At 42.0% G+C, this 16,819-nt stretch overlaps 1 protein-coding gene across 6 annotated transcripts in view; it reads right to left on the bottom strand.

Moving 5' to 3' along the window:
- Window positions 1–7,671: 7,671 nt before the first annotated feature.
- The window catches only part of PRDM15 (PR/SET domain 15), a 34,199-nt gene continuing 25,051 nt past the window's right edge, over window positions 7,672–16,819 (bottom strand). For 3 of the 6 annotated variants that reach the window (XM_064647027.1, XM_064647029.1, XM_064647026.1), the window contains exons 16-25: window positions 16,551–16,685; window positions 14,409–14,572; window positions 13,595–13,674; window positions 12,861–12,980; window positions 12,023–12,154; window positions 11,443–11,526; window positions 11,086–11,261; window positions 9,940–10,020; window positions 9,389–9,601; window positions 7,750–8,362 (exon numbers count right to left, since the gene is read on the bottom strand). In XM_064647027.1, the coding sequence (XP_064503097.1) occupies window positions 7,886–8,362; window positions 9,389–9,601; window positions 9,940–10,020; window positions 11,086–11,261; window positions 11,443–11,526; window positions 12,023–12,154; window positions 12,861–12,980; window positions 13,595–13,674; window positions 14,409–14,572; window positions 16,551–16,685 (1,662 nt within the window). In that variant the 3' untranslated portion in view covers window positions 7,750–7,885. Of the gene's footprint in view, window positions 8,363–9,388; window positions 9,602–9,939; window positions 10,021–11,085; window positions 11,262–11,442; window positions 11,527–12,022; window positions 12,155–12,860; window positions 12,981–13,594; window positions 13,675–14,408; window positions 14,573–16,550; window positions 16,686–16,819 lie in introns of all 6 variants that reach the window. The other 3 variants (XM_064647025.1, XM_064647028.1, XM_064647030.1) reach the window with 3 other exon arrangements.

Below are 16,819 nucleotides of genomic sequence, written 5' to 3'. Positions count from 1 at the left end.
CAGGACAAAGTTTCTCATTTTTCTCTTTGATTATGCAATCTAAGCTCTTCTTCTTTGTGTCTTTAAAAATGGTGCTTTGTCACTGGTTCCAGTCTCTTCAGCAAAAACCTTCTGTTTGCATCAGCATAGGCTCCACAGGAGGGCAATAAAGCAACTATTCTTTACTTTTAAAGACACACACAGCCCCAAAACCAACCTGCTCCTGCCCAAATACCCCTAACCTATGTATCCATATTTGCAATATAGCAACCTGGAATTTTATACCCTAACTAGGGCCCTTGGGTGCAAGTGCCATCTGTATGTCTGTCAGACAAAGGTATTCATTCCTTTGAAAGCTCAGACTAAGGTCTTAACATGGGCATGGGTGTGGAGAGAAGGGAAAAGGAGCATGAGCATGCAGTTAATTTATTATTTTTTTTAACCTACCAGCCAGCATAGCAGATTGAGAGCCATTCTTTTTTTACCTACCTCTCCTTGGCACAGGAAGGGTTAGAACTTCCTCGCCCTTTCCTTTAACGAGCTGATTTGATTTTTCAGGGGGGTTTTTTGATTGTAAAGCAACCCTTTATTCCAGTGTCATCCCCTTGACAACACTGGTGTGCCTGGTATCATGGAGGTCTGTTCTGTGCATGAGAAAGGACAGTCACTCTTGAGAAAACACTGCCTACAACCTCGCTTCTGCTCTTCCAAAAGCAGTGAAATGTGGGCCTTCTTCCTTATCACTGATCATCTCACTCCTTGGTTTCTGCACGTTGCTGCACATAACACACTGAGCATGTGAATTCAAACCTTGGGGTTTAATTTATGGTAAACTGAACACACAGTGACACTTTCCCCTCATACAAGTAACAGGACATGGATTCTGCTAGAAAAAAGGTGCCTGAACGCAATAATCACTAATTAGTTCACAGCCCTGCAGCCACCACAGCTCAGCACACAGCTCAGCACAGCAGGCTGAGCACGTGTTCTCTCACGTTTCTTAGCTATGCTTCCAGTGTTCTTTGTTGCCTCTCGGGTCCCTCTTTATCCACAGTTTTGAATCCACTTCTTCATGCTGAGTAAGTTGGGGCCTGGAGAAGAGAAGGTTGCGTGGAGACCTCACAGCCCCTTCCAGTGACTGAAGGGTCTACAGGGCAGCCAGAGAGGGACTGTTCATCAGGAACAGGGGGGAATGAGTTCAAACTGAATGAGAGGAGGTTTATATTGGATATTAGGAAGAAAGGCTTTACTGTGAGGGTAGTGAGGCCCTGGCACAGGTTGCCCAGAGAAGCTGTGGAAGCCCCATCCCTGGAAGTGTTCAAGGTTAGGTTGGATGGGGCTTGGAGCAACCTGGGCTAGTGGAAGGTGTCCCTGCCCATGGCAGGGGGTTGGAACTGGATGATCTTTAAAGCCACTTCCAACCCAAACCATTCTATGATTCTATGATAACCAGCAACAGGACAAGAGGAAATGACTTCAAGCTGCGCCGGGGGAGATTCACACTGGTCATCAGGAAGAATTTCCTCATGGAAAGGGTTGTCAGGCATTGGAATGGGCTGCCCAGGTGGAGTCACCTTCCCTGGAAGTGTTCAAGAAACAAATGGACCGTGGCACTCAGTGACAAGGTGGTTTTCAGTCACAGGTTGGACTCGATGATCTTGAAGGCCTTTTCCAGCCTAAATGACCCCGTGATTTTACGTTCACTAAACGTGAAAGATCCGAGTCCTGGAGACACCAAGGTTACTGAGCTCTGAGAACACAGCCATCTGTGCTGGGAGTAGATACTGGAATGAGCACATGGCTCGAGGGGAAGGCTGGCAGAGCTTTGCTGGTGTCTGCTCTCAGTAACAACACCCAGCGCGTCAATCCCTACGCGAGGAATTCTGGCAAACGAGTCGGAGCATGTGCATCCTTCCCTGGGATACCACCACGGCAAGAACCTAAGGCTCAGGTGGGCAGGAAAAGGGTGGAAATCTGTAGAAAATGAGCACCATTAGTTTCTCCTAATGTTAACTCCTCATTCTGCCACTGTTACACTTTTTTTTTTTTTTTTAGCCTTTTTTACTACAGTTCCAGGACACGTTGAAAGTTTCTTAAAATCAAAATCTGCAAGCAAACAGAACAGTACAGGAAAGCACTCAACTGACAGGAAAAAACTGAAAAACTTAGCTTTAGTTGAAATAAATCCCCAAAGTCGGTATTTTTAGTTGCTTTTGATATCAGCTGATCTGCAGCCATTGCACCCAAAAATGAGCTTTTCTGAAATGTTAGCAACTAACCAGGCACTGTGACTGGTCAACACTGCTCATGGATAAGGCAGAAAGACAAGAGCATTTCACTGCAAATGATGATGAAATCCTGACTCTGGGGGTGACACTGAAGTCCCCCGGACAAGTCTCACCCTCACTGCCCCTTTCACTTCATATGTAGTGACAAGACAAGGGGGGATGGCTTCAAACTGAGAGTAGAGTTAGATTAAATATTAGAAAGAAATTCTTCCCTGTGAGGGTGGGGAGGCCCTGGCACAGGTTGCCCAGAGAAGCTGTGGCTGCCTCATCCCTTGAAGTGTCCAAGGCCAGGTTGGACAGGGCTCAGAGCAACTCGGGCTAGGGGAAGGTGTCCTTGCCCATGGCAGGGGGTGGGACTGGAAGATCTTTAAGGTCCCTTCCAACCCAAACCATTCTGTGATTCCATTGCAGGGGCTGCATATGCTGAATCCTGTCTGAATTGACCCAGCAGCAGCACACATCCAGGACACCCTGTCAGCACCCAGGAGGGAAAATAAATCTGGAAGAGCTTTCTCAAAGCATTTTAGGGCAAGAAACATATTTTCCAATCATGCTGGTACTGTATGGTGAAGTACCTGTGGCTTTTTACAGTGTTCCAACATTTTTCATCAAGACATTTTAACAGCTTCTTGCCACGCACAGTGCAAACAACACAGCAGCATCTCAGCACCGAAGAAAATCACTCTTTGAGTTGACAAAAAACATGACAGAAATAATTTTTTTCCTTTATCCTGCTGCCACCATGACACTTCGGGTGTGCTATAGGGCAAAAACCCCTATGTGAACACAAACCTCAGCAACCCATCTCCAAAAAACACTTTTCAAGCAGAGCTTTACTGTGCATCGTGGTATGGATGAGCAGTACCTCCTCCCATATTTTTCCTTCTCCCTCTACACTAGATCACAGCCACCATGAAAAGGCAGCCAAAAATACGAGGTTTTAAAGACTTTCCAACAGGTACACCCACATCAGTAATAAATGTCGGGCCAAAAGGAATTAGGAGGAGTGACATTATTACTATTACTTTAAATAGCACCAAGGAAATCTCATTGCTGAATAATTCCCAAAGCAATGCTAACAAAGCTATTCACCCCATGCATTTGCATGTAGCACCTATAGTTTGCATATAACTGTCATTTTGGATGTATGGTATTTATTCCATTCCTAGTTTTCAAGATGGGAAACTGAGACATCTTTATGCATGCAGAACACCAGCAAATCACTCTGACAAACTGGCAGGAAACTCAGTTCTTGAAATAAATCCAAGTGTTTCCTGGCTGTTAGCTTCAGACAATGTCTGAAACAATAAAATGGTACAGAAATGTAGCTGGTTAGACTGACAGGAGACTGACTGGTAGGTTTGTGCAAAAAGACTCACTTTTCATAGTGACACAGCTAAAAAAAAATAAATTACTTTCAGAGAGCATATTAGCATTTTATACAGTTGTTTTTCCTGAGAGAACTCACCACATAGCACAGCCAAGGAAGGCTCAATCTCGTCTGCTTTCTGTTATTACCCAGTAACAAGCTATAGAATCAATATTTTAGAATCAATATTTTAGAATCAATATTTTAGAATACTGTGGGATCCATAAAGTTCTGTGAGATAATGACTGAGCTCATTGCTTTTGATACAAATCTATGTGATCTGAAGAAAATCACATTTCTTCAGATTTGAAGAAAAAAATGTTCGATACCTTAACGAAGGAACAGGAAAGAATAACACTGGTAGAGAAAGGGTTCTGTACCTTGATGCTCTTTTACTTCAGAGCCTGTGTGCCACAGACAGCATTCAGTTAAACAGTCTCAGCAGTAAACAATGACAATACACAGAACACTACACAACATCACTCCTTTGGCTCCAAGTAATTCCAGTTTTCGACTGAACAGTTGTTATGCAAAAATCTCCCAACACCGTGGCTAAAAACAAATAACCTTCAGGTCCTACAGCTGAAGAGGCAGGTAAAAAACGGGCAAGGGAAATTTGGATTGCACATCCCTTAACGGAGCTTTTGTCTCTTGTGCAGTTTGAAAACAGCATCGGTACAACTTTGGTATCCACCTGAAAAACACTGGGCTGGGAGAGCAGCTGGACAAGAGTCACTTGCTTGTCCAAGGTAAGCTCTGTGTCTGAAAAGGCAGCAATTTCCAACCTCTCCAAACAAAATAATTTGAAACAAAAGCAAACAGAAAAATTAGGTTTTTTTGAAATGTTTTCGTGGTGCAGCACACCCAAGGTACAGTTGTGTTCTCGTAGGGATGCCAATAACAGTAGTAATAATAAAGTCATGCTGAGAGATGATGAGGTACCATAGCAAGGGTTGCAGGGAAAGTCACCCTCCTGTCTCAAAGGAGTGCTCTGGGAAGATCAGCTTGTAGAGAACTTTCTACTGCCTGACACAGCCAAAGCCCTTCCAGTGCTTATATTTTTCCTTCCTGAAGTAGAATATTATTTAAGATAATTTCTAAGTAAGAACAACCATCCACTGGAACAACCTCCCCAGGGATGTGGTGGAGTCCCTGTCACTGGAGATTGTAAAGATGCAATTGGACAGGGTGCTGGATAATGATGATTCCATGAATCTGTAACCTCATCCAAGCTCCCTCTCCCCAAAAACGGCTGAACCACATCATCTTTTGAGGTGCCTTCCAATTCTATGATTTTGAGGATACTGAGAGACTAATGAGGGATATTTCTAAGTGCCCACCAACACGCAAGCACTCACTGTGTGATCATTCCTTCTAAAATCAGCTGGAATCGATCCCTGTCAGAAAGGCAAGATCCCACCTGCCTGGGTGGGAACATGAAGGCCAGGTAGTGTGGGTGGCAGGCCAGGCCCCACAAAAGTACAGAAGAGTACAATGGACCACATCAGGGTAAAGAGGCTTTGTAAGGCCAGAGAGGTCTCTAGTGGTCCATTACCTCCATGTGCAATTCTTATCACACAGGAAATGATGTGTTAAAATGATGCAGGTTGATTCAGTGCAGCTTCAGTGTTACTGTCAGTAGTATTAACATGGAGCAGATGGATTCTGCTAAGGCAAAACCCCTCTTTTTTTTCCCAGTCAAAACCTTAATCACCGTTTACGTATGTCTAAACAAAACTTTGTTGTAGAAATTCTATATGCAGCACTGTAACCCTCCATCTGTGTGTACATATATATATATATGTATCTTTTTAGATGTTAGCCATCTTTTATTTACCACAACAGCTCGATCTAGGACCTCTCCATTTGCCTGCCTTCCCTTTTTTCCCACTCTCTCCAAAGTACCCTGCCAAAAGATAACATGCCTTTACCAATTAGGCACCAAACACAGGGGAAAAAAAAGAAGTTTCAAGTACATAAACAGCATATTTTGTAAATAAAACCTGGTTTCCTCTTGCCCACCAGGTTTAGTGTGAAAGGGAAGCATCTGTGGACAAGACAGCTGAGGAGAAACTTAATTAGCTCAAGCCAGTGGTGAAATAATCCAAGAAGTCTACTTCTTGGGATATTGGGAGTCTAAAAAATTACAGCATCTCGTGATATTGTGTGAAAAGTATCTGAGGAAGACAGAACGGGGTAGGGAATGAAAAATTCTCTTTCCTACACCACTGAAAGGTATTTTCTCTTTCTGATATGTATCCTTGTCCCATCAAATACAGGTCTCTCCCATGCAGACATTTTGTAGACTTTTTGACATTTACAGAAAAGTAGTTCTGCTCCTCTGACACACAAAATCTGTCACCAGAAACCCCTTTCTTACACATGTCCTGCAGCTTTACACAGAGCCTGGCATAGCAAGGCTCTGGACACTACTATGGCACCAAAAAAACCACTGGAGGTTAATTTTAATATCCAGACATTTATACTTTGGAAGAATTTGTTGCAGAGATCATAAGGCATCCTTTAGGGGTCAAGTAGTCCATGTTAATAGAGACTTTCAAAGCTGAAGTAATTCCTATTTGTATTTTTGCTAATACAATGGAACATTTTCATAACTATGATAGGCACAGACAGGATTTTTACAACCATCAATCCATCTGTCAAACACAGCAGCTGCTTTATCCTCAGCAAGAATCCCCAGCAAGGTTCTGTGGCTCAGTCTGCTGCCCCAAAGGACCTTGTTCTTCAGCTGGAAGGACAGATTTGCCTTTCAGGATTCCAGGCAGCAACATATTTTATATATTATATATATATTTTTTTTTTTTTTAGTTTATTCCTTTTTGCTATCAGCTCTTTTTTCTTTTTTTTTCCTGTGGGAACAGTACTATCTTCTTGACATGCAAAAGTCCAGACTGCACATCAATGTATGGAGAATGGAATGAGAGTGAAGTGTCAGCAAAGATGTCCTTGACCCAACCCACTATTTGTATCCCCAACAGTCATGCAAACCTTGCCCGTTATACACTGGGGCACACTGACTCCATGTGGCAGCACACAGAAAATGCTTCAGACATTCCCTTTTCCTGCATGTCACACAACCCTGTGTGTGGCCATGGATTTTGGAAATACTTCTGGAAACAGAAGGAATAGAATCCATACGTTATTTCCGTGAGAAAAGGCAACATGGGGATGAAAAAAATCAATGAATCGTATTGGCAACAATGTTTTTCACACAAATATTCACCAGGAACACACAGTAAAGTACAAAGGCTATATATATATATATGTATATGTATATATATATAAAAAGAATGCTTTCTCAAATGTTTATTACATGATGAAATAAGTCGAATTGAAAAAAATTCACATCCTGAACTTGATCAAAGGGGACTGATTGCTCTTCAGGCCTATTAGCTAAAAGCAAGATTGAAAGAGCAGGTTTGAAAAATTACATAAAACTGTATCACATTCTTTTTTTTTTTTTTTTCAGTTTGTAATTGGTTTGATTCAAACTTGACTAGAAGACCCCAAAAGTTGCTTTAGCATCAGACCAGCTATCTGATTCAAGTAGCACTAACACTGTGTGATGGGTACAGGGTTTTTCCCATGACTAAAATGGAAATACTTTGTAAAATTGGTATATTTTCTTCCACACCACACTCATGCCCACCCCAAAGCCCCAAATTCCACCTAGTTTACCAGTGTTGTTAAGATACAAGACCTAAAGAAAATAAGAAACAAAGACAATTATTGTTTTGCCCATTTGTGTTTTCACGTTTCAGTCTCTACCAGCTGACCACAAGTACATTCCACTCACTGTGAACAAGGTCTTCACATTTCACTTCCAGACTGCAGAGAAGTGACATGGTATGGCTGAAAGGGTTTTGTACATCACAAGTGCCGTAACATTTAGGATTTCCCTGCTTTGGTTAAGGTGTATGATGATTTGACACCTGTCAAATCTCAATCTTACTGCACAAGTGCAAGGGGATGCTGAATTTGTGGTGAGATTTTTTTTTCCTTTTTTGTTTTGTTAAGACAGTGCAAGGTCTAGAGACAGCATGAGAATCTCAGATCAGGGTGCTGCAGGGTGCTACGCCAATTTTACCTCACACCTCACTGTATAAACATTTTCCCGTCTCTGTTTGGTATCCAGCAAACAATCCTATTAGAAATTTTCCAATTTTTTTTTTTTTTTTTTTTTGTGTCTCTGAGTACAGTCCATTTCAAAACTTCCCAAAGTTATAAATTAGTAGCTGTACATCTGCTGCTGCTGCTCTGTCTGAACCGGCTGCTGCCCCGGCTGCTGTTGCGTCGCCGGCGCCTGGGGCTGCAGGACATCAGTCTGAGGCACTGACCTCCAGGTCAGGGGGTGCTGTTCCGAAATCTGGTTCCCCAGAGGAGCAATGGAGTTCACCAGGGTGGTCAGGTTTATAAAATGAGCCACAGACTGGGGGTTGGTCGCCTCTGGCTGGGGCTGGATCTGAACGTCGTTCTGGCGGTTGTGCAGCATCGCGGAGCCGCTGACGGTGTCGAAGGTGACGGTGAGGATGGAGTTGTCCAGCTGCAGCTGGCGCTCCGGGGCAGTCAGGTGGCCCACGGCCACTGGCTGGAGGTTTGTGAACTGGGTCCCAGCTGCTGTTGTGATGGGGGTGACGGTGATGTTCGTGAGCCCCACAGAGCTGGAAGGGGCCGTGACGTTTGGGTCGCCGAGGGTCACCACCACCTGAGGGGAAACACAAAGGTGACCTCAACCCATTTGAAGGGAGTTCCAAAATGCAGCAGCACAAGAGAGGAGTGAAAGTCTCTAAGGAAGTCCCCTGAAGGCTTGGGCTCGAGGGATTGGGATTTTCACAAAGTAAGAACAGAAAGATTCTGACTGCAATACTCAAATCTGCTGCCTTAAAAATAAAGGACAGTAACTAATACCACAGAAACTAATTCGAAGGAACTGTGACCTGAAAAGTGACAAAAGGACTTTTCTCTTTTCTTCCTGGACTCTTGTTGAAGAAAAAGAGAAATTTAATTTAATGTAAATATATTATTTCATTGTAAAAAAAAGACAGTTGTTACCTATATATATATATATTTATATATATGTATGTAAATAAACCTTGTAAGTATTTTCCCCTTCCCCCAATGCTGAGTAGTTGTGTTTTGCCTGAAAACCCTCTCACACTGAAGCAAATTGTGGGAGAGGGGCTTGAACTTAGAAATTGGATTTTTGAGGGTCTCAAACTGCGACACAACCTTAGACCTTGCACCTGACTATCAAATATCGTCAAGGAAGACCACCTGATGGGCTCACACGTTGCTACTGCCAGCAGAAGAAGTCACACGCAGAGGGGAACATAGAAAACTTGGAATATAACAACTTCCACATGCAGAAAACTTGGAATATAACAACTTCCACATATAGCAGTACGATGGTAATGGGAGAGGGGGATAAGCAACATTCAAAACAACCAGCCACATTAAGTTTCCTGCTTTTAATCTCATTTTTAAATCAGCCAGCTAGTGGTACCTGGCAAACAAGGAGATGGTAACACCAAAGGAAATGAAAACAAACATAAGGAGCTTACTGGTCCAACTCCTTGTTTTTTTAACGTCTCTATCCATCTTTGTATTACCACTCTTTATCAAATCAGCTCCAGATGTTCCAATCACACTTTTGTGTTTGCAATTAGCCAAAAACAAAGGGTTATCCCTCTAAGCAATGCCTGCAACTCAGCACCCTGCTCCTGGAGCTCACCTGCTGGATGCTCTGTACAGCTGAATTAGTCTCATCTCCAACATTCCCTGTGAATTCACCTTCCTTCTCTGTGTATTCACTGAAGGCAGGGTCCTCAGGCACTTGAGCTTCCTCCTCCTCACCCGACTTTTGTTTTCGTTTCTGGCCACGTTTAGGAGCTTTTATGTGCTGTTTCCCTTCTGGTAATTCGCCCTGTTCCAAGGCTAATTCCGGCTGGAACAACACAATTCCAAACAAAACATCAAGTCCTTTTGCTTAATGAAGTTCCAAGTGAGAGCCTATCACCTGAAGCTGTTTTACTGTCAGTTCTCCAGTGAAGAAATAAACCTTAGAAAAACCTGATTTTGGGGAATGAGACTTCACCCTGTAATTATTTCTGTTTTACCAGCACCCTCGTTACACAACCGAACAGATCAAGAATCTGCAGCTGCTTGGACATGTTACTCTGGGGCTGGCTCTGAAAAAGCATATTCCTCACCCACAGCCTGTGTTCAGCTATGCTATGTACCAAAAATGTCCCCACCTCACCCTCCAGTGGGCCTGGAACTTACCTGAACAATCCCAATCGAAGAGGCATCAATGGTAGTTGTCTCTGGCAGCTGCTCTAAATCATCAATCCTCACTGAAAGGATCTGTAGACAAAGAGGTATCAGCTGGTGAGCTGCAGTCAAACAATACAGCATCTCCCTAATAAATCCTGTCACAAAGCCAAAATGATGTAATCTAACATTTTACATGTATCATTTAATATGAAGGAGTTAACCATGGCTTTTTTCTAAATAACCTTTTGGCATAAAGTCTTCTCATTCTCACTGAAAACCAGCAAAGTTTAAAGACACCAATAGAAGAATATGTTTATTTTCACATTCTAGACAGAACACAACCCACTGGGAAGTGATGAATTATATAGAAAACAATGTGTTTGAAAAAAAATACTGTGTCCTACTTCATTATTTTAAGCTGAATCTCTACATCTCAGCTCATCAAAGAATAGAGCATTTTTAATCCCCAAATCAATAACTAAGAGCACTTTGTTGACTTCCTTCACAGTCATCATGATAAAACAGCAAAGCAACAATAATGATAAACTGGTAGTCAAAAAAAAAAAGCCTCAAAGGGAATGGACAAGCTTCAGTCAAACCTAAACAAGGAATGCTGAGGAGAAACACAGCAGCTATTCAGAAAATTAGAACATAGAAAAAACCCCGTTGGGGTCAGACAAAACATCCCTCTAATCCAGATTCTCTCCAGTCAGCATTCATCTTTAATGCTGAGAATAATTTTGTATCATCAGCAGATGCCACCACCACCTCTCTATTCACCACTTCTTTCAGATCACTTCTGAACACAGGGAACACAATGGGGAAAAAAGAATCCATTACACTCACTAATTGATGAAGACAAAACATGAAAAAAACACACATTTAAGCTGAGGCAGAGAAAGAAAAGTGGTTTCAATAAGCAGAAGAACTTCATTTTTAGGGACTGGCAATCAGATCTGTTTACTACTAAAACATGTAACGCAGTTAAATGGCTGATTCAGTTAAGTGCATGTTTCACAGACACTACCTAAAACTGGCTCCAAAAAAAGCAGGGAAAAACAGAAAGGGAAAAAAATTAATTCAAGTCGCTGAAGGCCATAAACTTTCCTAAAAAAAATAAACCCCCAAACCACCCCACAGACCAAACTAACTCACTTCTGGATGTTTACGCCTCATGTGCCGACTCATGGAGGCTCTGGTAGAAACCTTTGTCCCACACAGTTGACAGCTCTGGGCTTCCACCTTATCATGAGTGAGCTGGATGTGCTTCTGTAGCATGTAATCAGTGACATACTTCTTATCACACACTGAACATGTCCACTGTTTTCCTACTGGTGGCAGATGGAAGGAAACCCAACAGATGAGTATCGTAATGTCAACACCTCAACAAGAGGAACAATTTTTTGTGTCTGATAACAGGATATGCAACACCAGTTCCAGGACTGGCAAGACTAAAGCAAGCCTAGGAACAGAATTAAGGTGTTGTTGGATACTGTTTTTTAGAGGGTTTACCTGTATGAATCAGCTTGTGAGTCTCCATTGTGTTTCTCTCACTAAACGTCTTCCCACAGAGCTCACACATGAAATCTTTGATTCCTGCAGGAAGAGCACATTTAGCATCTGTCAAAGGAGCCTAAGGCATCTGGGACAATCCAGAGTCTCACATTACTAACATTAAAAAAACATAAAAACCACAGTCAAACCAGTAGAAGAAGCCCAGCTTCACCACCTACTTTCATCTAAGCCGTGGCACCATATCCAGCAGAAAATAAATCCAAGGGAAACCGATGTGGGAGGTAAAATGTTGGGAAATGAAAACCTGAAGACTAACTTAAAACAAAGCCAACGCTCTGGACCTATCCTAGACCAAAACAACCACTTCAAAAAAAAAAACAAAGCTTGAAACCAACTAAGCTGTATCTCTCCAGTTGTAGAACAGGTGATCTCAGCTGAGAAGAGGACAAAATCTCACTTTTCAAAAGGCAGAAAATACGTATTTTATTAGTTTTCCTCATACTCTCTGACTGTTCTACGTAAGGGTTCTCTACTGGGAAGCATTCAACCGATTAAGTGCCACTTTTAGAGCCCTCACCTGTGTGTCTTTTGTAATGCTTCAGCATATTGACCTTCTGTGCAAACTTTCGGTGGCATTCCTTGCACTCATATTCCTTAATCCCTTTGTGAAGTTTCATGTGGTGACGAAGTGCATGTTTTGTCTTCATTCCTGTGAGACAAAAGGTGCAGCAAGACAGTTACTCCACTGCTCCAACCTTCAGAGAACTCAGGATGATCATGTTGTTACCCAAGAGCTCTAAGCTTATATTTGCCACGAGTCCACAACTGCATATTTTTAATTGTTTATGTAGCAATGCGCATTACCATTATTATTTTAATTCCAGGAAAAAGCTCTGGAAAACATCTGAGTAACCACTGAGGAAAAAGCAAAACAGCAGGGACAAGCAAAGACAAAGCATCATTAGAGGTGTCAGACTTACTACTGCCTGCCACTAAAACACCAGTTCAGATTTGTCCAAGTTGTAACACAAACAATTAAAAAAGTCAAAGCAACTTTGACATTTAAGGCTCTTACAGAGAGAAATTATTTTATTTCTGAAGCCTGAAAACAAGCATATAATTAAAAAGAAAAATCAACTTGCATTCACTTTTGTGCTGCAAATAAATTAGAACCTAGTCAGGCATGTTATAAATATCAGTGTTTTCTTACAGGCCATAAAACAAAACTATAAAATTGGGGGTAGTTTATGTAACCCTAAGGCTCCTGATTCATACAGTTACTACCTCTCAAAAAATGCAGGATTTACAGCACTCCCAGACCTTCCCAAATACTCTAAGAATGGAAGAAGTCTTAATTCAGATATTCACCTGCTATTCAGTATCACAATTAATGGAAAACAAGGCATCAGACATACCTTTGCCACACTCTGCACACAAGTATTCTCGGATATTATCATGGACTCGCATATGTTCTTTTAACATGTCTTTCCTAGCAAATGATTTGCCACATTGCTCACAAGCATGACTTTTTACACCTTAAAAATAAATTTAAAAGACAACATAAACAAAAAAAAATGTTAATGAAAAATGTGCATCTCCTAAAAATTGACTAAAGTGGTGACTTAAAGAGGGCAACAAGCCCCCCTGTGCTGTCAACCACACCTTTCATGCATATTGTAGCCCAAACTAAATTAGCAGACTTTGGAGAGAGAGGAAAGCTGTTTTTTTATGTGAGATCTGTAAAAAAAAGAGGTAAAGCCTGAGGTAGGAAAATACTGAGTAGCATGAAATAGTAATGAGCTGTTGAAAATGATTTTGCAGTAGCAGTTTTCAGCCTGTGTAATGGCAAGAAGGTGGCATGGATAAGAATCTGGGGAAGTACAGAACACAGAATTAGGTGAATCCTGCAACATCATATTATCTAGGAATCTGGATTGTGTGCCCAGATCAAATTTCATTAATATTACCTGCTTTAGAAAACCAGTCTACCCTAAAAGCAAAAATATTATATTTATCTGATTGTATCTTACAGTAAGAACCCATAACGTTTTTCCTCCAGCCAAAAAAAAAAAACAAACAAAAGGCAGGCACTGACAGTAGAAATTTCTTTTTTTGTATTGATAATTATAAAGAAACACAACATTTTTACCTGTATGTATAAGCTTATGTCTTTCCAGATTTCCTATACTGTTAAAAATCCTTCCACAGATTTCACATGGGTGGATGTATCTGAAACCAAAGAGACCAAAAACTGCGATTCTTTTCTTGAGACAGAAGTGATTTTCAGGCATCTCTGTCAGTAACTGTATTTCATTTGCTAATACTAATTATTATAAAAGTTCCTTGAAGCTTAAATTTTTTAAAATGAACCTTAAGAAACCTGTAAGTTGACTGCAAGCTTGGAGCAGCCTGGCATTGCTATTCACTCAAAAAGAGTTTAAAAAAAAAAATTTATTAAAATCATTGATTTAAAATTTGCAAAGCCCAAGCTGTGACGCTGTTGACTAATCATCTGTGTGAAGTCAATCATCAGTGATATTTACCTCAAGCTCTTAATAAACATTTTAACACCCATTATACTGTTTCAGATATTTTAGTACAGCTCAATTACACAGAATCACAGAATATGTTGAGCTGGAAGGGACCCACAAGGATTATTGAGTCCAACCCTTAGCCCTGCACAGGAGCATCCCCAGAGTCACACCATGTGCCCCAGAGGATCATCCAAATCCTCCTGGAGCTCTGGCAGCCTTGGTGCTGTGCCCACTGCCCTGGGGAGCCTGTTCAGTGCCCGACCACCCTCTGGGGGAAGAACCTTTCCCTGAGATCCAACCTAACCCTCCCCTGACACAACTTCAGGCCATTCCCTCGAGTCCTTGTCACTGGTTCTCTAAAAGCACCAGGGGGCAGAGCCACTGTCACTCCAAGAAGATGGTTCCTCTTATCAGTGCCACATGTCTTACTTCTGCACCTTGGGGTCAGGCAGGTTCTCCCGGTGGATGACCATGTGCGCGTGGTACGTCGCCTTCAGGGCGAAGCGCCGGTTGCAGATGCTGCAGCCGTAGCCCTTCTCCTTGTGCACGTCCATGATGTGCTTCAGGTACTCCTTCCCTCTGCCAAAAGTCAGCTGGGGAATGAACCAATAGTGAATGAAAGGGGGAAAAAGTCCTCAGGCACAGCAACGAGCTGCGTGTTGAGTGGGAGTGCATTGCCAGGATCTCGAGGTGGCACGAGTTGATGTGAATACCCTGTGTATCACTTCAATACCCTGTGTATCTCTTAAATATCCTGTGTACCACTTCAATACCCTGTGTATCACTTCAATACCCTGTGTACCACTTCAATACCCTGTGTATCACTTCAATACCCTGTGTATCACTTCAATATCCTGTGTATCACTTCAATATCCTGTGTATCACTTCAATACCCTGTGTATCACTACATGAAAACCCCGTGAAAGCTGGATTTAGGCCTGAACTCCTTTGGCCATTACAAGGACGCTGCTACAGGACATCAGTTTGTTTGGAAAATCTGGTTGAGATGGTGTCTCCACTTCTTAGACTGCACAAGAAGAGGACCCCAAATTATTCGTGCACTGAGGAACAGCCTTGAAGAGAGCCATGTTTAACCTCCAGCAGCTGTCAAAGTGAGGGTGCCACAGGTGGAAGAAATGTCTGCTGGGCTCTAAGGGCATGGCAAGCTCTAGTCTGCACAGTCAGCTTTGGCACTGGCTTCAGAAGAGTTGGAATTTCTAGGCATTGCAGGGCAGTGACTCCAGCTCAGCTCCTGGAAGTGCTAAAGCTGTGCCAGACAGCAACTCCACTACTGAGCTCCCTGGGCTAAGTAACCCTGCATATCCAAAATGATCCAGCATGTCCAGACATGCTCCAGAACATCAGGGCAAAGTGCCATAATGACATGATCTTTTGCTCCAACTTTGGAATTAGTCAGGGTATTTCTGACAGCACTGCACAGCTTGGTGAAGGTGTACTTTGGGATGAGAGAAAACACAGATTTTGAAGAGCTCAGAAGAGGGATTTCACCAAGACTCATTTGTATGTTGTTCTCCCTTTGGCTTCAATTTCCCAGAAGAGCCTCCCCATCTCCTCACAGCAAATCTCACTTTCCACAGCTGCTCCCTTACACAACTCTTTATTTCACAAACACCTGCAAAAGTACTAAAAACACCCCAGCTTCCAAAAAGAGCCTTCTGATCTAAATGGCCCAATTGCCCTCATTTGGGAGCACACAATTTTATGTAGTTTATGTACCCATGAAGTGCCAGGCAGGAAAATTAGCACACTGAAAGCAGCCATGTGATTAACTGCTGTGATACCACACATTTTGATGTTTACTGGCATAAGCTTCAAATCAGTTTTCACTTTACACCAGTTCACAGATAAGAACAGAAAACTCAAAGATTATCATCTCCAGGTTATAAAATGAAGATAAGGTAAGAACTTTCACCAAAATTAAGTGGGCGCTGTGAAATAAGCTCTGATTTCCAGGGGTCAAGTCAGTGGCTTAACTACCAAAACTCCCCAGTCCCTATGTCAGTTTGGCCAATTTACTGAGTAAACTACATTCCAGCAGTACTCCCAACACCATCCTGTTAGTCACAGACCAGCCCAAGAATAAGCAGCCACGTTGAACATAAGCAGCAGTCTTAATCCTCCAAACTGGATATCCACCAGAGGACCACCTGATCTCAGCAAAATCAATTTGTGGACTGTATCATTCAGAAATGCTGTAATGATTTTAGCTGGCACATAATCAAAAGGTGGTATAAGATCTGAATGTTCCTTATTGATTTGAATGTTCCTTTAGTGATTCTTCCTCCGGTTTTACTTGTTTCCTTCCACGGGTAAGTGAATATATCTGTATTTCTCTTTGTAAGTGTTTAGCATTCACCTTACAGAACACCACCTAAAGTCTTATGGAATAACATCACTTCACAGATTAGAGGTAACAAGCACTGCAGACCTGTGGACTGGCCTTCTCTTTGAAAACCCTTAATGTTATTTAAAATTCTGAATGATTTACAGACATCGCCACTCTCCCACCCCCATCCCAAAACAAGTTAATTTGAAAGTATTTAAAGCTACCTGGCACCTTTTGCAGCTATACTTGTGAGGCTCAGAATCTGCACTTTCATCAGAGTTGTCATCATTTTCCTCTGATGAGATTCCAATTTTACCAATGAATGCTTCTCTCTGGTGATCATCCATGAGGGCTATGTCCTGTGCAGAGTGGGAAAGAACATTTTGTTTTAATAGATTGAACTTATTCTTCAAAAGGTAAAGACCTGTTCACCTTTTGTTGCCATGCAGACTGCCTTGCATTAACAATTGCTGTAATATTATTTATTTAAAAT

The sequence above is a fragment of the Pseudopipra pipra genome, chromosome 2 (assembly GCF_036250125.1).
Source record: "Pseudopipra pipra isolate bDixPip1 chromosome 2, bDixPip1.hap1, whole genome shotgun sequence".
In the NCBI taxonomy this organism is placed as follows: Eukaryota; Metazoa; Chordata; class Aves; order Passeriformes; family Pipridae; genus Pseudopipra; species Pseudopipra pipra.
This window is presented reverse-complemented; position numbering and strand designations above follow the sequence as displayed.